This window comes from Neophocaena asiaeorientalis, unplaced genomic scaffold, assembly GCF_003031525.2.
Source record: "Neophocaena asiaeorientalis asiaeorientalis breed wild unplaced genomic scaffold, Neophocaena_asiaeorientalis_V1.1 scaffold134, whole genome shotgun sequence".
Lineage (NCBI taxonomy): Eukaryota > Metazoa > Chordata > Mammalia > Artiodactyla > Phocoenidae > Neophocaena > Neophocaena asiaeorientalis.
This window is the reverse complement of record NW_020185339.1, coordinates 2064576-2091502: the sequence shown is the minus strand read 5'-3', so window position 1 is coordinate 2091502 and position 26927 is coordinate 2064576. Positions and strand designations below refer to the sequence as shown.

The following is a 26927-nucleotide window of genomic DNA, read 5'->3' as shown; positions in this document are numbered from 1 at the left end:
TGCTTCCTTTTCCCGTCTTTTTTTTTTTTTTTTTTTTTTTTTTTGCCGTACGCGGGCCTCTCACTGTTGTGGCCTCTCATGTTGTGGAGCACAGGCTCTGGACGCGCAGGCTCAGCGGCCATGGCTCACGGGCCTAGCCGCTCTGCAGCATGTGGGATCTTTCCGGACCGGGGCACGAACCCGTGTCCCCTGCATCGGCAGGCGGACTCTCAACCACTGTGCCACCAGGGAAGCCCTACACATCTATTCTTGAATGTTGTCTACTTTTTCTATTAGAGTCCTTAGCATATTAATCATAGGTATTTTCAGTTCCCTGTCAGACAATTCCAACATCTGTTTCATATTCTAACATCTTATTATGATTCCCATGCTAGCTTTGTCTTTTCGGACTATGTTTTTCTTTCCTTTGGTCATGCCTTGTAATTTTTTTGTTGAATGTTGGATATGTTGAATTTGTAATAGGAATTCAAATTATTAGGCCTTTAATATGAAGATTTATGTTAATCTGGCTGGGATTTCAGCATTGTTTAGTGTTTGTTTTAGCTATTGGTGCTAGCAGCTTCAAATTTCTCTAGTGTCCTTGTTTTTATCTCCACCTTGGTGTTAGGCTTTCCTTAATACTCTTTCTCAGAGAGACTGTGTGTCTTGAAGCTGTTTCAGGTATACTTCAGTATTATCATACTAGAGCCCTGTCGTGGGGGTGTGAGGTATGGTGGAGGGGAATGTTCTATAACCGTTCAGTTAAATCTCAGTCTTTGATTCAGCCTGTGTCTCTGTCCCATGACCTTCACACGTTTTTCTGCTTGTAGAGCTACCCCCCCCCCACCACCTTAGATGAGACAAGAAGGCTAGAGGAGGACGAAGTCAGAGAGTGCCTTTTTGCCACAGCTCTTTAAAAGGCTCTAGTAAAGTCTTTTACCTTGGAGAGTCAGGCCTTTGTTATTGAGAAGGCTCTGGATATATTTCACAAGGATTACTCTTCTTCCCTTGCCCTCACCAGGAGGGGATCTTTTTTGGTTCTCCACTATGAGAACCTGGTCAGGTTCTTGGAAATAAAGACCATGAAAGAGTGGGACCGCCCCCTCTCCCGCACCCTCAAGACTGGCCTTCAGGAATTTCTCACTCGAGCTAGTCCACAGTCCGCCTCCAGCAAGTCATCAAAAGTACCACTTAAAGTATGCCTACCTGTTCATGGCTCCATTGGTTGCTGCGTCAGATAAGCAGATCTTGACTGTGACTGTCTCTCTATTCCTGTTTCTTTATCTCAATCTATGTCTGAATATACTGGGAATTGCAGGTATTCATGGGACGTGTTGTGTATTTTTGTTTTCCTGTGGCTCGAAGAATAATGTATGTAGTAAATGCTCAGTAGTTATTTTCTTAGTATTTCAAAGGTATAGAAACAGATGTTTAGAAAAACGTATTTGATCACATAGCTTGCCTCCCTTCTCCATTAGCACTCCATCACCTTAGAGGGGATGCACCCGTAATATATGAACACTGGCTCCAGATTGCCTCACATGTTGAACCACTCATTAGCTCAGTGATCTGGTTATGTTATTTAACTTCTCTCTATCTTATTCTGCCTGTTTGTATAATGAGGGCAAAAGTATTTCCTTCTTGAGAGGGTCCAGAAGTTAAGTGAGTCTAAATGTATCATAAAAGCATTTAGAATACTGCCAGGTATGTATGTTGTAAGGACTCAGTAATTGTTAGCAATTAACAGTAAGAACAATATCATGATTCTTACTCAGTAAAATCTTTATGTCTTTGTGTGACATGGAGCATTGTTTATTATTTGGCCACAGCCTTTCTCATTAAACCTCATCAGCCATTATCCCCCCACAATATTAAACTTCTAATGGCTCCCTAAGTATGTTAAGAAAGAATCTATTCATTCTTTGTCTTTTCCAAGCATGCCGCTTGCTGCCTTGGCCTAGAATATCTTTTTCCTTTTTCTCCACTTGGCAAAGCCCTATTCATCCATCCAGTTTCATCTTTAACACTACGTTCCATAAAACAGTGACTGATTCTTCCAAGCAGCCTTCATGCTTCTCTTCCAGGGTTCTTATTGCATGTGAATATCTGTGATAGCTGAATACTAATGTATTACTATTGGTTGCTTTTTGTAGGCAGTGAGAGTAGCGACCCTGTCTCTTCATTACTATTACTAGCTTGGTGCTTGGCACATAGTTATTCAATAAACATTTATTGGATGGATGTAGATGAAATGACTCTGAAGCAGAGATTGGCCCAGTTCACATAAAAGTTTTCTGTCAGGGCATAGCACTGATACATCACTACCCTTCCCCACTGACTTGATTCTTCTGTTATCTGTGCTCTCGTGAAAGTGGCTCCATCATCTTCTGTTACTGTTAGTCATTTTTATGTCTGTCTTCCCCACTAGACTGAGAGCAGCTCGGTCTTACTCATTTTTTTCAGATGCCAAGGGAGGGTCTCGTACAGCAATAACTATTTGTTGGACACATTATTTCAGTGTTGCATGGTGGAAGGAGATGGTGAGAGAAAGGAACAATAAAAGTTTGAAGGAATAAATGGCAAGGGGGTTATACAAGTAATTAGGAAGGAGAAAAAAAGTGATGTTTTAAGTAGCTTCAAGTAAATAAAAAATATAAGAACTTATTTTTTGTTCTGTTGGTTAAAAATGTCAAAGTCCTCAGCATTAAAAAGGGATTAAAGAGTGAATTTAAAGGGTCAAATAATTGGATAGCAACATTTTGGGGAGTGAAATTTCTTTCTTTTTTTTGTCTCAGTAAAAATGATGTGGTAATCCTACGAATATAGAAATCCTGATGACTGTTGAAAGATAGAAATGAAAAAACACAAAATTGAATATATTCCTTTATTTTTTTCTGTTTGGTGACATAGTGTAGCATGATCTGGCTATCTGTTTTGCTCTGATAGCCTTGGAATGTAATCTCAGTAGAGTACATAATATAAATCATTCATTTCAGGGGACTTTGTAGAATTTCATGAACAGTGATAGTGATGATAATGAATATGTGCTCTTCTGACAGGTACAATAAAATACAGATAATCCTTTGGTTTTTGGTTTTTTTAAACTATTGAGTATCATGTATGGCAGCCAGGAATAATAATATCTTTTATATAAACTATCATAATATCTATAATTTTAGTTGAAGAGTCAGCTTGATGCATGAATTTGATTGGGCTGGAGAGCAATATGAAATATTTTCACTGAGAAATGATTAGGTTGAATTTACACTGATGATGACTATAAAAGAAGGAAGCTTTTCTTTTCATGGTTTTGCTATAGTTTTGTTGAACTTCACTTGTGATGTTAGAAAGTATTAACACAATCTCACTTATTCAATTTGGAACAAATAGTAAAATAGCTACTGTACTAAAAGACATTTAAGAAATCTTTATTTGAAACTCTGAGGAATTTTTCTTTTCATAATGACATCTCAGATATCCAAATATTTGTGAAATGAATGGATTACTATTATCCTTGTAAGCCGCCCAAATCTAAAACAGTCACTATCCCAGAAAGACTGAATATTTCCTGTTGTATAAAATCTTTCTTAAAGGTAGTATGATTTATTTTAAGTGACCCTTGTTTAGGCACTTAACTTAGTCTCCTTATGCTTTTCTAACTTCATTTGATCATGAATCTAGTAAGTCCAGCAACACCAAAAACTGTCTTTTCTACTCTGTTTCTTGCTTATCCTTCAGTACAAAAGCTATTTGCTGAAAATAATGTCTTCTCTGGGTGTTGTCTGTACTTCCTTTTATTTTCCCTCCATTGCCTATCCAGTACTTCTTATTTCATTATTATGTTTTTAGAAACAAAATAAAAAATATTAATATGATAATCTTTGGCATTTACTTTGAAAAAGAAGTGTGAAGAAGGACAGATCTGAATAAAATGATATTTTGATTAACTCAAGTTTTGCTTCCAGGAAATACCAGGTATCTGAATATTGCAATAGTGAAGAGTCAGCTATAATTCTTCTACTTTCTTATTGTTCTAAGATTGGTAACAGCTTAAGCCACACTCACTAGTTAACATGAGCTTGCCAAATCATGTCAAGATTTCAAAGTGCAAACGGACCTTTTGGAAAGTACATATTTCTGAATAAGGGGAAATATATTCTTAAACTGTCGCCAGTATTTATATGGGTTTTCCGGTTTGATCAGAAGTGGTCGTAAGTACTTTTCACTGTAACTTCAGTTTCGAGTATTTTCCCTGTTTTCTCTTTTCTTCGAATTCTCTGAACTCAAAGGCAGTTTTTGCCTGTGATATTCTAAGACATTCAAGAACAAGAGATAATTTGGTTGTTAGCAAAGTATTTGGGATCACAAAATTCTTAATGTGGGTGTGTTACAAGAATGCTGCTTAAAATACATGAAAAATAGTCATCTACTTCCATGAGCCACCTTTGAGTAAGTGGATTTAGGTATAAGAGGTCTAGTTAGGAGGAGAACTTTTTCTTTGAGTGCCAACAATGTGTTGCTGTGCTGTGCTTTTAAAAATGTATTTTACTTTGTTTAATCCTTTTAAGATATTGCATGAGAGCTACTGCTGTTCCTATTGCACAGTCATCATGACAGTTTACATTTGTTGAGCACTTACTATATACCATGCGCTGTTGTAAAAGCTTGACATGTACTGTCTCAGTTATAAACCTTATCAGGAGGTATCATCTTTTCTCTATAAGGTGCTGAATTTCTGGAGACATTAAACAATCTGCCCAAGTAGCCTGGCTATTTTAGGGATCGTTCTTGAGGAGATGATCAAACTCAGGCCTATCTGATTCCTAAGCCTGCAATCTTTCCTCTATGCTGTTGCTTCTCTTTTTATAACATATCTATGCTTATTTAAAAATTGATACCACTTTAAATGAGTTAGTAATTTAATAGCTTATATTTTCCCCCAAGTCTTCAAAGTGCCATGTTTGTGTTTTTCACGGCATGGGACCATATACCCCAACGTGCACATGTATTCCATTTTTAGAAGTTGAATAGGTCAATATGTTTCTTCCAAAGGCTGCTTTGTATTTATAGCAGTCATGCAAGGAGTGTTCCACCACCCTCCTATAGACTTCCGCGTGGCTTTTAAAGATGCTCTTGTGATTGGGAGTGTCAATTCAGCCCTTCTTGAATCTCACAGATAAACCTGTCGACTCAGGTGTCAATTACACAGCAGACTGTGACGAAGACGATTTGGGAAGTTGATGTCTAATGAGTTCTATGCAGCCTTCATGGCACATTTTTCCTACCAAGGTCAAGAGGGTCTGAGATGTAGTCAGTGATAATTTAGCCCCTGAGCTGAACCACTATTAAATTTTCTGTCTAGAGGCAAAGACGTTCAGACTTTCTATTTTCCATCTCCACGTCACCTCTGTACTCGATTATTTTCCTGTTAGTGACCCACATCTTCTTGTGACATTATGCATTTTCTCTTACTGTAAGAAAGAGAAAGAGAGAATCTTATTCTGTGGCAATGCCAAAACCCAAGTGTGTATGCTTCTTACTCGCACACTATCCTGCTAGGACTTGGGAAAGATCCAGTTCGGCGATATGCTTGTCATATGTATTTATACATACAAACTCGTTCTGCTGGTAATGTGCCAGCCTCTGACCATTTGCTGTGTGTGTTTGTGTGTGTGTGTGTGTGTATTTTTCCCATTTTTGCCTAGATTAAAGTTTCCTGTAATTGTATATGTACTACCTCTGGTCACTTCACACTCTAGAAATTAAAGTGAATGAGCATTGCATACTAAACAATGCTGTTTTCAATAGATCTTTCTTTCTTTGTAAGTCACAGATAATTATTCACAGAAGGTGGCTCAAAAATCATTAGACTGACAAAGTAGAAATTTGGTAACTGGAGTTGTTAAATAACCTTATTTTCTCAAATAGATGTGTTTTGAGTTGGTTGATATCAAGTGAACCTTTGTAAGCTACAGGGCCTTTTAATGTTGTTAAAACAAGGAACATTTTCTCCATTAGACTGACTTTCTAAACAATATTCTTAATTTGGATCTTGTAAAGAGAACTTGTAAGTCACCAGCACTTGGACTTAGCAGGTAGTCTGTTGTCTTGATGCTTGGCCAACTTTTCCTCCATCTGTGAGCCAGCTGAAGTATGCCACCTCTTTTATGAGACCTCCCCGAACTCACTCAGACACAATAGATGCCTTGGTCTCTGTTTTCTCCTTATGTAGGATGTCTAACGAGAGCCCTTTCGAGTATGATCTTGCAATTGGTAAACGCCCACTTCCAGAGTTATCATATTATTCAGTCTAAAGAGCAGGAGTCCTTTCATTATCCAGTGCCTGACACAATGCTAGGCATATGGTAGATACCCTCTGAGTACGTGATGAGGGATGGACGGGTGGGTGCATGAATGTATGGGTGGACCTACTCCATAAAGCTCATCTTTAAATAACGTAATGATTCCTGGTAGTAAACTTCTGAACCAAGTCGATAATGCAGTACCACAAACTGTGAAGCCAGATTGTCTCTGTTTGAACCCCAGCTCTGCCAAATCAAGCTTCTGTGCCTTGGGCAAGGTACTTAACCCCTCTGTCCCTCAGTTTCTTATTCTGTAAAATGGATAATAATAATATCTCAGGTGTAATATGAAGATTTAATGTGACGATACAGAGAAAGCTCTTGGAACAGCGCCTGGCACATAGTAAGCTGCTCTTATAACGTTTCTGTTCTTATCATATAACCTGTAAAGACAAAGTAAAATTGCAGTGTGCTAGGACAACAGACACCCAGAAAAATCTGTATTGGAGAAGCAGAGATGAATGGAAATTTCATTACTCTTGACAAAGATCACATGGTCTTGTCCTGTGACAGGATGTCTTTGTTCATGCCTTCTTTGTTAGGAGTGGGGCAGGGATAGAAAGCTGAGATCTCACCGATGCTGCTAATGGAGGCTCCTGGTTTCATCTTCTGGGACATCTCAACGTCATAAAGCCATTGTTGGGCTCGTCTGATTTAGGTGAATACTTGTGAGAGGGAAACAAGAATTAGGGTAACTATAGAATATTTGTTCAAACCAGGAAGGGGGTGCTGTTATTTTTCCACTGGAACAGTGGACATAGACAGAATAGTTTCAGGCAAACCAGAATTACTTCCAAGAATTACTTACAAAACCAGAAGCACAGTATACACATTCAATATGTATGTGGTCTAATTGGTGTAAGAACCTTTCTAGAACATTCTGCCTTTGATAGGCATCTTTACCTTGAAAGTCCTTTCAGAAGAAGATAAATGGATCATTTATTCCAACTCCATTTAATTTCATTTGTTAGTACATTAAACTACACTTGATTTTAGGTCTCAGCTACTATCCCCAATCTCTGTCAGCTGGCTGGATCTGGGGGAAGGCCAATTCCTTTTCTCTGTCATGGATTGGAAGGCAATGGAGGCAAAGGAGTATGACATGAATTAAGAGCTTGACTCTCCTTTAACCTGAATTTTTAACCAATGATGACTTCCCTGAATTGAATTCCATTTTTTAAACAGAGAATCGTAACCAGTAGGGTTCAGTTAACCCAGGTCCTTTGATTGGCAAAGGAGAAAAATGAAACCTATCCAAATTAGGGGTTTTCTTTGGTGGTTCACCTTCTTGGTATCAGAACCAGATTAGAACTCAGGTTTCTGTGACTGAATCCAGTGCTTTATTCAGCACCCTGGTTCAATCATCAAAGAATTTTGCATCTAAATAAATTAAATAACCCTCTATGTCCTTTACTGCTGAAGATTTCTACAAAAAAAAAAAGTATAAAATTAGGGAATTATTTACATCTGGCTTTATCCTCTTGTGAGAGCATTTGGATTTGAGAGCCAGTGGCACCCTGCCAGTGACAAATGGAGGCACAGAGATTGCCTTCCCATCATCCGCTACCTTTTATGGTGTCGAGGGATTGCTTGCTCTCCTTTGTGACCCAGCTGCAAAGCAGCTGTTGCTGGGGCTCCTGCTTTTCCACTCTCACAGCGCAGCTTTCCTGACTATCTCCATGGGGTTTAAACTTCTGCAGCACGAGTGTCAGCCCTGAGCTCTGTGAGCCAAGGCCAGCTCTGTGGGGACCAATCAGCATAGCCGCTTTCCAGGCTGTTGCTAAGCAGTTTGGGCTGGAGTGATCCAGCAAATTCTCATGACAAGCAAGAAGCACCCATTTGCACAAACAGCGCAAGAAAATGGTTGGCGTTGTTGCTAATAGCTAAGATTCAGGGGCTTTCCAATGGCACTAATTCCCTAAATGGTGATCACGTGGACCACTTTATCCATCTAAAGTTTCCTATTGGAAACTATTTTCTACGAACTTGTGGTGCCGTCTTATGGACCACAGAAGGCTGATAAAAATTGTGGCTTCTTTTTTCCCCCTTGTACAGAGGAGGTGTTGACAACAGTGCCAGGGATGACATTCTGGGTATCAGTCGGGCCTCATGATGTAATCACATTTACCCACTGAAACCTACGCCCTCATTAAGGCAACAGGACTTCCCAATGAGAGCATGCGTTTATGAAGTGCGTTTTGAGTGTTTGCTTTTCCAAGATATTTAACGTTTTCATGCATTTATGACCACCTACTATGCATCTGGCCCTTAGCGAAGTGTTGACTAAACAATTCCCGTAAAATGGTTTACAATTAGAAGAGATTACAAGTGGTAATTAGAGTACATATGGTAAGTGTCACAACAAAAGCAGGAATCAAGCGCTGTTAGGGCATCCAGGAGGAAAAGACACAGTTTAAAGAATTCTGGACTGGTTTAAATTTTGCCATGACCAAATTGGAAAGTTACCTAAGAACTCTAGAAATGGAATTTTGAGGTTTTCTCTTCTAATTTTCAATTAAACTAAGAGGGAAAAAAAAGCCCTACGCATTAATTTTTATGCCCAGTTGTGATTTGTTTTGACTTTCTGTTTTCTTTTTCAGAACGCTCAATATGTCTCATTCCCTTCTGCTGACATGGTCACTTTCCCTCCCCTTCAGAGCCAGACTATTGACTGAGGGTATCCATTTCCTCCCCCCCCCCCCCCACTCCTTCTGGCTTTAAGACCTATTATGCCATAGAAATACACCTTACTGAACTTACCAGTGATCTCTGTCATTAAATCCACTGGATATTTTCAACAATTGACATAATTGACTACTTCTATCTTCTTGAAATACTGTTTTACCTTACCTCAGGCCTCTTGAGTCAGCCTAACAGACCACATCTTTGGCAGCTCAGATGTCTCAAAGGTACCTCAATCTCTACAGTTCTCAGAATTGAGCTCATGATCTTTCCCCCTTAATCTGGTCTTTCTTTTTCTATTATTTACCAGCTTTGTCTCAGTTTCAGAATCAGAAACCTAGGGGTCATCTTTGTGACCTCTATCTCACACCCCATCCCTCTCCTATCCATCATGTAATCCTATCTATATTACCTAAATATCCCTCCTGTCAGTCCACTAAGCTTCATCTCCATTATCAGCCCCATCACTCTCTTTTAAGAGCCTGGATTAATCTGCCTGCATCCCTTCCAGTTCCCGTTAAAACCGTTAATCCACACAACCCTCAGAACGATATTGACAAAACAGATAAGGACAAATTCCTTCACGTAATCTATTCGCCAGGCGGGCTCTACCCCTCCGACCTTTTCACATGGCCTACCTCTACTCCTTCTCCCTGTCTCCCTCATCCTGGGCTCATGCAGTGTTTTTGCTACAGAGATTATACCTTTGCTGTGTCTCTACTTCAGATACTTTTGTCTACCCTGCAACTAGATCATACAACTAGTTAATCATACATAGCTCTCAGATTGTTAGAGTAAGCAGGAGTTCTTTTGGAAACCTTTCCCGAATACTTCAACTAGTTCTAAGTGAAATGTACAGCTCTTATTTGTGTTGTACTCCTAACAGCTACAGTTTTGGACTCTTCGTGAGGGCAAGGGTTATGTCCTTCTTCACCATTTTCATACTAGTGCTTACCACAGTTCCCAATAAATGTTTGTTGGATTAAGGAAATCAACGAATAAATTTAATGAACTGCTAAAAGTTCATTGTTTTAATTACAAACAGATATTTTTCTATTTAAGTTGTGAGTCAAAGATAAATTTTGTGTATTATTCTGAAGTCTAAAAATAGCTGATTTTGATCTTTAAAAATGATTTACATAATTTTAAAGTAGATTTTAGGATACATTTATCTGCAATTTAATTACACTTTGATCCAAACAAAATTTCTACTTACTTCACCGCAACTTCCTTAGACATTTCAATAAAATATCTGAATTCTCTTCTCATAAATTGATATTATGGATGGAGAAGAGTTGTGGTAAGATGTTGGCTTTAACTTGACTTTGACTTTAGTACAGCAGTGCAATGTAACAGCCTAAGCAATTTGCCCAGATGGAGCTTAAGATGTGGTTGTAGCCTATCAAATTAATTACCTTCCACTGAGATGTTATTACAGTGTGTGGGGATGACCTCTTTAAGCTTGAAGGGAAAATATACAAGTGAACAGATGTAGAAAGGAAGTAAAAACTTGTTATCTAACAAGAAATCTGGATAAGTTAAACACCTTCATTTCTCAGAAATTAGCTTCATACTGTTTCAGAAATTAGCTATTTGTATTTATACCTTAAAATCTAACTTTTAACTCCTAATGTCAAAGCTGTGTAGAAGGCAACATAGAATTTAATTTTTATTAATCAAATATTTTAAATATTTATGGAAAGCAAGCTACTTATTTTAAATAGTTATTTAAAATCTTTTTCTTCTCTTTTATTGAAAACATGATTGAAATAGAAGAGTTTTTTGTTTTTGCCCTTTTTTTTTGCTTTCCTCTTGGCATTCTTCCAAATTTTCTTTTACTTTCTTCTCAGGGAAGGTGCTAGATATCTGGTGTTCTTGCCAAGGCTTGGTCTGTGACCTCCTTTCTGGCCAGTCTTTCTAAATTAGTCCTCCATACTCTCCTGCCCTAGCATTTCAATCAAACAGAACATACCCAATCCATCAGTCACCTATCTGCGAGATATTCCGAACCTAACCACATCTCACTGTTTCCACTTCTTTCACCCTAGTCTTAGCCATGGAGTATTAACAACCTCCTACGTGGTCTCCCTGTTTTCTGTGCCCCCTACAGTCAGTTTTCCAGCCAAGATCGCCAGTATTTTTGTAAAAATATGTGAGATCATGTTGTACCTCTATTTAAAATCCTCTGTCGTGGGCTTCCCTGGTGGCGCAGTGGTTAAGAGTCTGCCTGCCAATGCAGGGGACACGGGTTTGGGCCCTGGTCTGGGAAGATCCCACATGCCACGGAGCAACTAAGCCCGTGTGCCATAACTACTGAGCGTGCGCGTGTGGAGCCTGTGCTCCACAATGGGAGAGGCCGTGACAGTGAGAGGCCCGCGCACCACAAAAAAAAAAAAAAAATCCTCTGTCGTGTTCCTTCCTAGTCAAAAGAAATTACAGGGCTTGCCTCAGCAGCACGTACACTAAAACTGAAATGACACAGAGAGGATTAGCATGACCCCCACGCAAGGATGACATACATTGATGAAGTAAGTGTTCCATATATTGTGCAGTTCCCAGAGGCTGTTTGATGCTTTGCTGGTTAACACCAAGGAAGTGATATGAGTCAAAGCAACATGTGGCATCCGATGTTGAAACTGTGATTTTTTTTTTACTACCAAAAAAGAAAAATTAATTCCAAACTCCTCACAGTGCCTACTTTGCTCTACACAGTCTGGTCGCTTCTGTCTCTCACACTCATCTCCTGTGATTCTTTGCGGCATTTACTGCCCTGTCGCCATATTGGTTTTCTTGTTAGTCCCTAAAATTCCAGACATGCCAGATCTTTGCATTGTTCACTAGCTCCCTTTACTTAGGTCACTTCTCCAGTGTTACCAGAGGCCTTTCTTGGCCACTTTATCAGACACCATCCCACCCCAGTGTGTGTTCCTCTCTTCCCTTAGCCTGTGTTTTTTTTTTTTTTTTTTGTACCAACTGCTTTAGACAGTGTCACCTGTTCGTGTGTGAACTATCATTTCACCACCAGAATGTGAACTGCGAAAGGGCAGGAACTTCGTCTTGATTACCAGGATCTGGAATACAGCCTGTTACATAGCAGGAGCTTAATCCATTTCTGTGGAGTGAAAGTCACATCTCTGCAGCATTCTCTTTCCCTTTTCAGTGGACTAAGTTGTTCTGTGTTCTCAGGACACTTAGTTTGACACTAACACAGCACTATTTTTTAACAGTCTAATCTAGAAGTGTATTTCCCTCCCTGTCAGTCTTGAAATACCAAAGGACCAACCGTCTCATTCACCTTTGAAATCCTACAGTAAAATGAACCAGTGATACAGGTAGTGCTAGCCTCCTTTTAAAAATGTTCTTTTCCTTTTTTAAATGCAATTAGGACAGAAACAGAAACTTACAACCTGCTTATTTCATTTAGCAACAGATCATGGAAATCTCTTGTAGTTTCAATAATTTCTACAAAATCATTTTAGTAGATACATAATATTTCATTGAAATGACATTTGGTTAACCAAGTCTATGCTGATAGACACTGAATTTGTATAAACAATACTGCAGTGAAAATAAATAGCTACCTCTCGGTATTTACAGATATTTCCTTAGGACAAATGCCTAGAGATTGAACTGTTTGGCCAAGATATACCTATGACTTAAGAGCTTTGATGAATATCAAATTGCTCCCAGGAAGATCTTATTATCTTTTACTATATTTTAGCTATGTGTTAGCTGAGTGCTGGTTTTTATGAACCCTCAGGAATACTGAGCTCTATAATATTGGGGCAACTTCACTGATAGGTGATTAATAACCTCTCAATGTATTAATTTACATTTTAGGTAAACTGAATATTGAGTAAGTTTAATATGTTTTTACAGGGATATCGAACATTATTTTTTGGTATTTGCCAACTGCTTATTTGTGCCTGTTGCTCATGGAACATGTCTGACATTCGAGCCAGAGCCCCAGCTGCATGCAGATGATCCACTTTAACTTCTTTGAGGGAAATTCAGTCTACTGCAGTCTTTCATCCCACTTGGTCTGCCATTTCATTTCAGCCAGTGTTGTGGCCTCCTCCCCTTCCCAAAGTTCACCTAAATCTGGGAGGCTTAATAGTGTTCAAAAAGCTGGGAAGGAGGCTGCCCTGGGCAGCTTGGTCTGAGCAGATTTCTTCACCTTGGAGTCCGATGGCTCTGCAGTAGGACCCAGGACGGGTTTCAGAGAAGCTTTGCTCAGGTTGGGAGTTGCGGTTCTGGGGTCCAGCCTTGCTCTAGGTGTACCCCAGAGCCATGCCTCCCTGCCGAGGTCTCAACACCTACTCTGGATGCAGCCCCTGGACACTGAGAGGGCACTCCCTGTCACCACTAGCTGCCCTCAATGTCATTTGACATGCCTTTTCCGTGAGCTTAGGCTTATGACAGTACACTCCAGGTATCTTTCAGGCAGCTTCTGCTTTGGGACGTTTAGGAAAAGAGATCAGGAAAAGGCCTGACATTTATAGAAAGTGAAACTTGAGGGACATTTCAGGGAGGAGAAACACAAACTATTATCAGTAAGCTACTTAGCCACATTCATTTTTGTTTATGGTAGCCTTATTCTGTTATATTTCAAAGCTTTCCAGAAGAAATGCTATTCTGTCCCTAAAAAAAGAATGTCATGGTCAAGTTTTAGGCCCCTGATAATTTGATGGGAAACATTTTAGTAGTATGGAGATAAAGTATTTCATCATGAAAGTTACCACTGCCCCTGTCCCTTCACTTTGCCTCTAAGGCTATCTCTGGCTGATTATATATAATGACTTGGAGGGACTTTAGAACTAAATGGTTTGATGTAAATCATCTTGATTAGTAAGAATTAGTTCAACTGTTAGATTTTTTTTAATGATGTTTTTCTTGTGATGAGGAAAACCTTTTTTATCCTGAAGACACTTTGCGTACAAACACTGTGATGTTAAGATAGACCATGAAACAACACTTCCTCTATTTGTAAATGGTGGCCTTCACAAATTAATTTTTCAAGGCTATGAGATTGCTTTTCCTTTTGTACTCATTAAACTATAATGCAGCTGTAAACAACACATTTACCAAACTACATACAAGCTTTGGACCCACTTTATTGGCTGCTTCCCTTTCTGGTTTCTTATCTGTGTAGATACATTCTTGAATGTGAAATGAAGATGGGATTTTCATTGGTTGTGAAAAATGACTGACATTCACCATTGTCAGACTTTCCCCCAAAGTAGATACTAAATGTATGGGAGTGACTGCTGGATACACAATTGCAGAAGGAGACTCTTTACACTAAACTTACAGCAGCCTCTAAATATGAGTAGGGCCACCTGAGGGAAATCCTCTGGTTTGTTCTTTATATTATTCTAACTGGTGTTGCCACCAATGCTGAAGACACAGGTGGTCCCTTATTAGGATATAAATATTTGGTTGAGAATCAGGCTACTTCTGAGGAACACTTTTTATAGTTTTATAGACCTTGGTTCATGTGACAGTTTCCAGAAATAAAGTGTAGAAATCACTGCTTTATTCATAGCTCTGTAGTTTACTGAAAACATGTTACCATGTGAACTAAATAAGGAGTAACTATATGCTATTAAATTGTATACAAGAAAGCAGTGGTAGCCTGTTCATTTGTTGACTGGTAATTATATTTATAGAACACTTGGATGGCTATAGATGAAAAAGTAAAGTCTTATGGGAGTAATCTAGTTTAGAGGACAAGATTAACGCACTAATTATATTATATATTTATAATGCAATGCAACAATGCAAAGTCTTGAAGTTTTTAGGTTATTCAATAAAATAGCAGTTCTGAGCTGTGGCATCGAAACACACTGTTTGTAGGGCGGTAGATATAATGAGTGATTTGTTACCAAAAATAAGTACAAAACTTGGTATATGGTTAACTTTTAAAAATAAGACAATTCAAGCTGAAGCCATTAATAGTATAACATTTTCTCATGTTTAATATTCCCGAGTGCTTCCCTAAGTAGGAGCTCCAGGTTTGGGGTGTGTGTGTGTGTGTGTGTGTGTGTGTGTGTGTGTGTGTGTGTGTAAATATATAAGTACCTATTTTTATATTTCTTCACTTTGTAGTTGGAAAAAACGTTGATCAGCCCTCAGAAGAGAAACTGTTTGCCTTGTATACCCGCTCAGGTGGGCACCTCTTTCTGAACAGGGACAGTAGCATCCAGTTTAATTAGAAAACAAAATAAATGTGCTGAAAACTAATCTTATGCTGTGGAACAGGCTATCTGAACTTTACTGAATATTTATCTTACATGTGTATGTTTTATTGCTGCCAGTCGGAAGAGGACCTGACCAAGCCTAGTCCTGATTGAGGATGCTTTTTTTCATGAGTTTAAATGATATTAATCTTGAATCTGTTTTTAATATTCAGTAGAGTGCTACAAATATTATACAAATATAAGGATAAGTTTACTGATAATCTCAAATCCCTAACCCCCTAGTTACTCATGCAGCCCTTGCCGGGAATATGTCTCTGCACTGGTTCCATTCAGTTCTCCTCTTTTCTCATCTTTCTAGCTCTTTCCCTTCATCCCATAGTCATCGATGCTGCTTCAGATCCAACCAGTTAATCCTTCATATCAGCACTAATGTGCTAACTGCAGAGAATGTCTAATCTAGAATTGTTCAAAGTTCTGATGGTAAAATTTCTAAAGTATTTGCCAAGTATTCCTGTAGGTCTGTTTGATATTGACTTTCTAATCTTTTCCACTGTCAGTTGCTCTTTGCTTCCACATACTGGGTTTTTGCTATTTTAACTGACTCCTGCGTGAATACACCAAATTGTTATATACAAACTGTAAATACTTTCCGAGAATTACAGTTTGCAAATTTGAAATTCTACTTGCCAACCACCTTAGTTTATAATGAAAGCCCTTGGTCTGGTATTTTAGGGTTCAAGTTGTGTGACTCCAGTGTGATAGTAATGACTCTAAAAAGAATAATCATATAGGGCTTCCCTGGTGGCGCAGTGGTTGAGAGTCTGCCTGCCAATGCAGGGGACACGGGTTCGAGCCCTGGTCTGGGAGGATCCCACATGCCGTGGAGCGACTAGGCCCGTGAGCCACAATTACTGAGCCTGTGCATCTGGACCCTGTGCTCTGCAACAAGAGAGGCCGCGACAGTGAGAGGCCCGCGCACCGCGATGAAGAGTGGCCCCCACTAGCCGCAACTAGAGAAAGCCCTCGCACAGAAATGAAGACCCAACACACCCAAAATTAAATAAATAAATTAATTAAAAAAATAATAATCATATAAGCACAATTAAAAGAAAAGGGAAATTACTGGGAGGTGGAGCCATCACAGAGGGCTTTATAAAAAAGTGGGATTTCAACCAAGGCTTGAAGCATAAAATATATATGAATGAATGAAAAGAAAGAATAACATTACAGACCAGAAGAAATAATTAAGGAAGAACATAGGAGCTACAGTTAAGGTGCATAAGGAAATTGGCCTGATAAGGTACAGGAATTTATCCAAGAAGATTTGAACTAGATTGTGAAATATTTTGAAAATTAGACTGGTTATTAGTAAATAAAATGAGTGGAAACAGGGTGCTATTAAAATACTTTTGAGCAATGGCATAACATGAAAACAGTTCTGTTTAAGTATTATTAAGCTGGTAAAATGAAGTTCAGTGAGTCAGGAAATCCGAAATCTATTGTAGCATTCAAGATGTGAGCCGGAGGCTTCCCTGGTGGTGCAGAGGTTAAGAATCCACCTGCCAATGCAGGGGACACAGGTTCGAGCCCTGGTCCAGGAAGATCCCACACGCTGTGGAGCAACTAAGCCCGTGTGCCACAGCTACTGAGCCTGCACTCTAGACCCCACGAGCTACAACTACTGAGCCTGTGTGCCACAACTACTGAAGCCTGGGTACCTAGAGCCAGTGCTCCTCAACAAGAGAAGCCACTGCAATGAGAAGCCCCTGCACTGCAACAGAGTAGCCCCCCTCAGCACAACTAAAGAAGGCCTGCATGCAGCTACGAAGACCCAAAAATAAATAAATAAATTTATTTAAAAAAAAAAAATTAAGAAAAAAGATGTGAGCCGGAAGAGCCTTTTATTGGGGGAGGGGGAAGTATTGCGAATGAGAGACATTTTATAGGAAAATCGTGAAATTTAGTTTCTACCATGACATAAAATTCTGCAAAGGATTTTTGAATTTTGGTAGTTGGGAGCCAGACAGTGGCATTCAAGGTGGAAAGAATAAAATTTTTTTGAGGAGATAGATGGAAGAAAAATCAAAGAATGTCAGAGCTCTCTATGCCAGGTCCGAAGCTAGTTATTTCCCTTTGACTTATGATTTCAGCAACCCCTCAAAGTTGGTATTATGTTCATTTTTCCAAATGAAGAAAAAGAGACAGAGTCGCACAGCTAAATAAGTAGAGGCAGCAAGATTCAAACAGGCTAGTCTGGCTCTGGCCCGGTTCTCTCAATGAGAATTGGAGAAATTCATCGTTAGCCCTCAGTGCTCTTATGACTGATCCCCTTGCTTATTGGGTTATTCGTTTGCTATGTGCCTCCTGCAAGTAGCACTTGCAAGTGAGCAGTCTGTGTTGTTCAGTTATATGGTTATATCCCCAGTACTTAGAACAGCGCAAGGCATCCGATACAAGTTTTTTACCCTACAAAAACAAGTGAACACGCAAATAAGTCATAGACCTAGGAGTGGAAACCGAGCCTCTCCACTCACATTTCCCTTACTTGTCACAGCTGACCACAGTCCCTTTTTCTTGGTTTTCTCAACCACCACTTGTGTCCAAACATCCCAACCAATATACAAAATGAATAACAATGCTTGATGTGAGAAGTTCATATAACCAGAGGCTACTCCATAATGCTTGCTTGTAGAAAACGCTGACTTAATCTAAAAGACTCCAGGAAAAACCTGCTGAGACATGATGTTTTTCTTCTTCTCCACTTTCTTAACTGCTACCTACCCCTCTATAACAATAATAGTAAAAAGAGTAAACCTGATTAAACATAGTGTGACCTCCTTACCACCCTTCCTAGGACCCAGTGATGTGTGTGTTTGGTTGGCTTATGCATCTTCTTGAATTAATTTTATATAGTGTCCTGAGAATTTTATTTTCCTCATAATTTGGCACTTGACCAAATAGTGGTCAAAGTAGAAAAATGGGTCTTTGCATGATGGTTTGATACTTCCCCAAAATAAAGAATGTTCTGGCCTTTGATGTATTTGTTTTGTATCTAGGAGGTGGTGGGACTCATTGTCTTTAATAACCTGGTTCATTTGAGTAACCTGAAACTACTGGCCTTGGAGTTGTGATTTTTTTTTTTTTTTTCTTTTTTTTTTTGCGGTACGCGGGCCTCTCACTGTTGCGGCCTCTCCCGTTGCGGAGCACAGGCTCCAGACGCGCAGGCTCAGTGGCCATGGCTCACGGGCCCAGCCGCTCCGCGGCATGTGGGATCTTCCCGGACCGGGGCCGAACCCGTGTCCCCTGCATCGGCAAGCGGACTCTCAACCACTGCGCCACCAGGGAAGCCCTGATCTATTTTTTAAAGCTATATACTATTGCTTTGCCAGTGGACTACACATAAGAATTTTACTACGCTGTTTACTGAGACATTGACAAATGAGCCACTTTTCTTCTCTTCTGTCCTTAAAACTTAAGTGGAAGTAAGTTCATAGACCCTTTTATATTTTTGCATATAACATTTGTGCAGACTCTTTACCAATGATAGTTTTCATTTTGCATCTTTCTTTTATCATCTTCTGCAAGTTCTTTGTATATTATTTTCCAGTGGTGATTTAAAGGCTAACCATGTGTTTTGAGGCTGTGTATATAATAAAACACACTCTTTGTCATTCAGAACTCTGCATTCTATTGCATACTATATATGTGTATATATATATATATATACACATATATATGTATATATATACATATAAATAATAGTTAACATTTATTATAAACTCAGAATATGCCTATGTACTGTAATAGCTACTTCATGTGTGTCCTTTCAGATAATTCAGTAATCTTATGAAATAGATTTTATTATCCTCATTAAAAAATAATAGGCTTTATTTTTAGAGCAGTTTTAGGTTTACAAAAAAGATATTGAGCAGAAGGTACAGAAATGGCATATACTCTCCCACCCTCCTATTACAGCTTCTCTGGTTGTATCAACTTGAGCTCATGTTGTACATGTTACAATTAATAAGCCAATACTGACACATTATTATTAATTAAAGGCCATAGTTTACATAAGGGTTCACTCTTTGTGTTGTATATTCTATGGGTTTTGAAAAATGTATAATGACATGTATCTGCCATTACAGTATCATGCAGAATAGTTTCATTGCCCTAAAAATCCTCTGTTCTCCACCTGCCCTCTTTTTTGTAACAGAGAAAATTATAACTAGGAGATGAAATTATTCTCCAAGGTTCACATAGCTACATAAGTGTGAGAGCTGCTCGGCCTCCTGGCATCTGTGCTCTTAACTGCATGATCATTTAGAGAATTCTAACTGGGTAAGAGTCTTGCTAATTCTTACTAACTTCAACAACGTGTGAAATGTGTAGCAAGTATTTTGCCTGTGCTTTCCTTTGAACTTAAAGTGCGGTGAGAAATATCGCAAGAGATTTTTGATTTTTAATTATTGGAAATTTGACAAGCCTTGTGAATTAAAGAGGAGCTATTGACTAGAGTAGCATTAGTAAAATGAAAGAGGGCAACAGAATGAATTTTTTAAATGAACGAATAGAAAGGAGAAGTCATGGAGAAATGAGTCAAAGTTGCATGAAATGTAGTATATTAGCTTAACCATACACCTCTATCTTTGGAAGAATTATCTCCTTAAAAGTGATTTAAAAAATATATGTGAAGGGGAAAGAAAAACATCACCTGAAGTTTATGTGGTAGATAGCGTTTAAATTAGAAGGAACAGACAGATAAGATTGTTTCTCTTTACTCTAGTCCCACAGCTTCTGAATACCACCCTGTGCCTTGCTTCCACCCAGTTAACATAGATCTTCATTTTAACCTTGCAGGACAAGACAGAACTGTTTTAGGAAAGGTCTTCTTTGGGTTGTTCTCCTACCTTGAGTCACCCCTTTTTGTTACTCTGGAGTCAATTTTGGTGCAGAAGCTATAGCACAGCAAAGAATGTCTAGTTTTAGAATCTGCCTGGATTATGATATTATTTCATGAAAAATCAGTTTGTTGCATATAAGCCTTTGCCCCTACTTTTTGCTTATTTTTTTTCTGAGAATTACGGTAATGTTTACTTAAAGCTGTAGCTAGGGAGAAGATCTAGCTTTAGATTAAATCCTGATTTAGCAGTATTGTAGTCCTGAATGACAGCAGCAAGGATAAGCAGTAGTTGCTTGAGAGTCAACAAATTGTGACTTAATTTCTTCCTGTATAAAGTGAACATTAAAAAAAAATAAAGAAATAAAGTGAACATTAAGACAAAACCATCTCAAAGCTAAAATAGTCATCATTCCTTATAAGGAAGAATGAATGAATGAATGAAGAGAAACAGATCAAAGGGAGAAAATAAAATAGAAAATGAAAATATGTTTCCCACCATTCCTGAAAACTCTCTTATCCTTTTGGTTTCCGTGAAACCATTTTTTCCCTTTTTTCTCTTGCTCTCCTGGTCTCTTCTCTTTGACGTCTTTAATGAACTCACTCTCACTGTCTCTTCTAATCTTGATGTTTCCCAAGATTCTGACCTCAGTCTTATCTCTCAACATATTCTCTTTGATCATCCTCGTTTAGATAAAAACAAAACACTGTTTTTTGATGATGATTACTAAGTAGACATTAGTCTACTTCCTTTGGGCCCAGGAGGTGAAGAATCCCTCATGATCCACTGCTGAATCATCCATTTTCTCTGTTTTTCAAGGGTCGTAAGAGTGAGGCTGAAAAATTCTTCTTGAAGGCTATTGAGCTGGACCCCACCAAAGGAAACTGTTACATGCATTATGGTGAGTGGTTGATAGTTTTTTTTCCCATGTCCCCCACGTTTACAATGAATGTTGATACGAGATTTAGGTTGTGCTGGCAAAGAACATTTTGAGAGGACATTGACTTTGCTGTTGTAGATGTAGCCTCATGCTATAGTCTTGCCTTCTTGTTCAAAGCAGTCACGTTAACAAGGGCTATGCCTTATGGTTACTTTTAGTAATTTTCATAGGACTTCAGTGGGGCAAGGTATTTTCACAGTTGTGGGTTTTGTTTTTTTTTTTTTTCAAGTTCAGTTTGGAGTTTAAATGAGGTCTCGTCAGAAAATCATCTTGCTCCTTGCCTGATGCGTGGTATATAATTAAAATATTAGCTCTCTTTTCATTCTAAATGTTAATGTATTGCTCACTGAATGTATCATTTTGAAGTCTTAGAGGCTTACATTTTGGCCTCAGGGTCTTGCTTTCTGGAAGATATGGAGTTACCCCAGCCTGTTCTCTAAATGCCTGAGATTGGGGTCAAGGATAAAAACTGTAAAGGCTGTAAAGGATGTGTCTCTCACTCGGTTTATCTTAATCAGTCTGGAATGAAGTTACATAACAACTCTGTCACACTCCATGCTGTCATTAGTAGTGAGTCATGTGTTCAGTGAGGCTAAGTATATAGCTGGTTTGGTGTCGGGTAAGATGTGCTGATTTCTACCATATTTTCATTTGAACTGGCTTTCAAGGAGCCTAAAAGCATTCACTTTTGCTGATCCCTTGGAAAATAAAAACAAATTTTTGACCACGGTTGTCTTTGATGTGTTTGTTTTATCAAGTAGTAAACTTAAAGATGGATGAAAATGAAAAATCTTGGGAAAATAAAGCTAATATGCTTTGTATAATATTAAATTTCTTCTTCCATTTCCCAACTAGTAAAAATAGATCAGTTGACAGGCTATGAGTGTGGAAAATGGAAATAAAAAAATGGAGGATACACTTAACCAACCACCGGTCCATTTGTTTATATTGTGTGTATATGTTTATAAACCTAGGGTTGTGATACTTTATCTTTCCAGCATAACACAGCATGTAATTTCACACAACTTATTGCATCACCACTCCTGATTTTGTTTCACAGTGCAATTTTATTACCATGTTAAAATAGTAGTCAACTAATTTAAGTTTGCTGCAGAATTTAGTTTACTTCTTCAGATTTTCTTATATGAAATATTTTAAATTAGGATTTTCTCATGCATATTATTTTGGGTGCCCCTACTGAGCTAAAGTAATTCCCTGATTATTTTCTATGAGTGCTAAAGGACCTCTTGTCATTTTATGAAATAGGATTTTTTTTTATCCTGTCTTGCTGCTTGCATTTTCTGTACCTCAAACTAATCCTACCTACTGCATCTTCTAAGCTTGTTTCCCATAATTTTATTATATGCTTTAGATTTTTCACATTCAATTCCTTTAAACTTCATCATTGCTTCATCTGAAATGCCACTGAAAAAAGTCACTATTTATTAATTTTAAGAGTTAGCCCCCTTATTTATTATTCTGACTTGTCTATCTTTACCCACTTCTACCTTTTATTTATTATTGTTTTTTATATTACAGTATTCTCCTGAAAATAATTTTTTTTCCAGTGGTAGTAATAGGGACTATTACTCCAACGAGAAATTTTGGGATTTAGTTTTAACAGAAAGTGAAACAAATTCTTTATTTTGTATGTTATTTGGAAAACAGTGATAGATGTTCTGTAGATGCATGCGTAAAACTGATTTTTCTTAGTACTCGGGGTTATTTTAATTTTTTGGCATATACCTATTATTAGAAGTACATTTATTTTCCAAGGGAGGAATGAGTTCATAATTCACTATATTTTTATGAAATAGTTTCAATATTGTTTTCCCCACTCTGGAATAGGAAATGGGAAGGACTGAAGATGAGGCATCAAAAAGTAGTAGTTAAGGCAAAATAACCTACAAATAGACAGGAAGCCCATAGGTGAGGGCCTCATATTCCTACCTCACTGTCCTCAGGTTATTTAAAAATGTACATTTAAAGGAATATTAATGATTTTTATTTGGAAAAAGTCTGCTTCAAATGACTAAAATTTAGAACTGAAAAGTTCTTTTAAAATTATCTAATATAACCCCTGTTGTACAAATAAGTAGATTGAAACCAGGAGAGATGAAGTTGATTTGCCCAAGTTAGCTGTAACTAACTAAATTTTGGGTCCCTTGATAACCATCATTGCTTTTTCTTCTGTCATATATATTACATTTCTTTCACAACACTGTAGATAGACAGACAAGTAGGTAGATAGGTGGCTGGGTAGGTAGATAGATATTGTTGATCAGTCAGCCCTTCTGTGCAATTTTAGAATGTCAAATTCATATAAATCATGACTTAGCTTAAAATTCTTAAGGAAGGGTTTTTATTAATTTTACTATATATAAGATGCAAAGCACTGTTGTCTTTTCGGAAAGTGAGTCTGTGCTATGTAGGCAATAAATAGGATGATGTCATTTTTAGAAGGTGATGTGGTGGGCAGTAGGGTACTTCTTGAAACCAAATAGTCAGCTTAAGCATCTTTGAGGAGGTGATATATGAAATCTTAGCTTATGCCAACTCTTTGAAGAGCCAGGTAAGAGCATTTCAGACAAAAGAAACAGAAAGTTCAAAGGCCGCAGGCAAGAACAAGCTTGTGTTCACAGCAAAGAAAGAGGCTAATGTGACTGGAGCATATTAAACCTGATGGGAAAGTGGGAGGAGATGAGCTTGGAGAGGAGGCAGGGCTAGAGCCCAGGGGCCTTTGTAACCAAGCTAAGAAGTTTGCGTTTTATTTTAAGAGCAATGGAAGGGACCATGTGGCAAGACAAGATGAGAGAAAGGTCAGAGTAGAGCGAGGGGAACCCTATTGCTGTCTCACAGGCAAGAAAATGGTGGTGGCTTAGGCCGGGGAGTGTTGTGGGAATGCAAATATTTAAATGGAAATTATACACTTACCTTCCTTAGAAAATTCTAAGGTAATTAATAGGGAGGACCTATTTTCCATTTTTGCACCATCAATATCTAGCATATTGCCACGTCACAGTAATGTACAATAAATGTTGAGCTCGATATATTCTTAATTTTAGAATTGGATGGAGGTTCCAAAACTGACTGAAAGTTTGTTCCGTTAGAATTTGTTTTACTCTTTGTCCAAGAAGATGCATACTATGATTTTTATATCAGTTCTTCTCCAACTTACTGGTTATGGATATTCTTAGGGTATTTATGCCCATGGATTGAATGAATAATAACACTTCTTCAGCTTAAAAATAAATGTTTAAATGAAATGTTAATGTTAAATGAATGTTTATGTAATGTAAATGAAATGGTAAATGTTGTTTTGAGTCTTTTTTTTTTTCATGTTTTTGCAAATGCCAGTGAAAATGCCAGAGTCAGTGAGTTTTGTTCTATGGGAAATTCACTCTGCTGGGTGATGGTGTGCTTTTCATTTGCTTGTTAATGATACAAGTGACTTGGAATATGCCATTCAGTTGGGAATAGACAGGAAATTACAGGAATTTATACTGGCTGCAAAGGCAGTATTTAAAAGTACTATTAGTTATTTTTGTTTTGAATCCACTAGTTTTATGTCTTGGGAGAAGGGATTGCATTAGAGATTGCCTTTTTTCCTTCATGTTGCCTTGCAAGAAAGAAAGCAAGGCAGGTTTTTAAAACTGGTTTAATAAGTTTGTTAAATGTAGGCCTCTGTGGTACCTATGGTCTCTGGGATTAAGATTCCCCATCTCTAAAGTGGAAGGGTTGATGTGGGCTTCCATAATGTTTTCCAACTCATATTTCATGTTGTGTCTAATATATACTTAATTTCTCACTGGTCTTTCATCAGAAATTTTAAGGAATGTATAAAAAATAGGTTTCAAACTATTTTATCCGTAATAGTATAATGTTGTATTCATATCTCATCAAGCTTACAGTGTACTCCCATGTCCATAAAAAACAAATCATGTCTAGTCTTTACAGAATTTAATTTATAAATGTCAAAGGTGAACATTTGGTGCCCTGATGTCTCATGTGGGCCTGTTATTCAAGGGATTCTCCATGAATTTCCTTTTGGCTCCAGTAGAAAGCTTCTGCCAAAAGAATGAAAGTCAAGACAAGTCCCTCCTTGTCTCTTTGTCTTCCTTTGTTTTTTTGTTGTTGTTGTTGTTTTGTTTTTTTGTTTTTTGCGGTACACGGGCCTCGCACTGTTGCGGCCTCTCCCGTTGTGGAGCACAGGCTCCGGACGTGCAGGCTCAGCAGCCATGGCTCACGGGCCCAGCCGCTCCGCAGCATGTGGGGTCATCCCGGACCAGGGCACAAACCCGTGTCCCCTGCATTGGCAGGCGAACTCTCAACCACTGCGCCACCAGGGAAGCCCCTTCGTTTGTTTTTTAAAGAATTACTGGAAAAAACATTTTTTCAGAAAGAATATATTATAAATCGTTTCTTTATATGCATAGTAGTAAATTTGATATAGACTGAAACAACTAAAACCAATACATATTTGTTATAAGGTACCTACTATGCTTAAATCTGGGGCAGATGGAAAGTCATTAGATATTAAGCACCAAAGCATAAAATGTTAAAAGGGAACAGGTTGTGACAAATGGTAATGAGAAGAAGTACTCTTTTATGTAGATGTTGGACGGTTCTTCTTTTCCCATCTACCTCTTAACCATAGTTTCTAAGAGAAAAGACTTTATTGCCTTTTTCTTCATTATTGATCCTCTCTCTTGGTGATGTTCATTTCCAACAATAGTGACAAGTCCCGATCTTCTTCCTCCAGTTCAATATTTAGCAAGCACTATACTAGATGTAAGTGTACCAAACTCAGGTCCAGCTGCTCGCTGCTCAAAAGCCAATACTCAAGAGGCAAGTATTGGTAGAAAGGAAGAGTTGATTTAATCAGAAGGCCGGCAATCTGGGGAGAAGGTGGACTCATGTCCCAAAACTAACTCTGAAGATTCTGCTCAGCCATGCCAGTTTTCAAAGGTAAAAATCTCAGTGAATCATCAAGACAGGAGGTCAAGCTCTGCATCGTTTTCCATTTTAGGCAGGCTGGCTGACCCCTCATGATCTTTCTTCAGATGTTATCTTGCCCATGTGGACTGCCTGCAGGATCGCTAAGGGAGCTGCTGGGGGTGGAAAGCTAGTCATTCTTTAACTACTTAATTGTTCATTCCTACTTCTTTTAATTTAGAGAAAGAATCAACAGGTTAGGCAAGGTATTGTGCACATTCAGTAGAGCATAAGTCAGGAGTTAGGTTAAATGTTACCTAGTGATCTCATTTCTATAATTAAGGTTTAAGGGGAACAGAAATAGACAAACAAGAAAGGGGCAGAAGAGCTCTTACAAATCCCCATTTGTCAGACATCATTCCATTTCTGTGGGATTAGGGATGAAGGTCCATCTTCTATAGCTTCTTCATGCTGACACAGGGCACCATATTCTCAGAGTAGAAGATGTTGACATGGCTCTGTAGCATCTCTTTGCTGACAATTTTAGTTGCCTGCTTACACATATGGACACAGCAAGCTACAATTATTTTGGTGCCGACAAAGATATAGATTATTATGAGCAACAGTGTTAATCCCATTCACTTGAGGCCAGTTCTTGGAATTGTGCTACCAATAGATTCAGTACTGCTCAAGATGGAGCAGCTTGTGTCATGGCTACAATCTGGTCATCATGCAGTTAGCTTTTTCCCCTCTGGTAGTAATTACAGTATCTGTAAAAAAACTCAGGAATGTGCATCAGACACTGAAAGATTCTGTGACGCTCTTGTCCTTATCATTAACTACTTGAGTCTGCTCTTTTGTGACTCAGGGAGGCTTGGGAAACTTCAGCTTTTCTACAAACAAGAGTCAGGGGACATGGAGGGACCTTTGT

The 26927-nt window shown here is 38.4% G+C and overlaps 1 protein-coding gene and 1 non-coding gene across 4 annotated transcripts in view; both read left to right on the top strand.

Moving 5' to 3' along the window:
- Window positions 1-26927, top strand: part of TMTC2 (transmembrane O-mannosyltransferase targeting cadherins 2) — a 769790-nt gene that overhangs the window by 286544 nt on the left and 456319 nt on the right. For all 3 annotated transcript variants that reach the window (XM_024737154.1, XM_024737155.1, XM_024737153.1), the window contains exon 9: window positions 20941-21022. In XM_024737154.1, coding sequence (XP_024592922.1) covers window positions 20941-21022 — 82 coding nt within the window. The remainder of the gene's footprint in view (window positions 1-20940; window positions 21023-26927) is intronic.
- Window positions 11462-11570, top strand: LOC112394440 (U6 spliceosomal RNA). Its single transcript, XR_003002133.1, has one exon. It is a non-coding gene; the product is annotated as a U6 spliceosomal RNA (small nuclear RNA).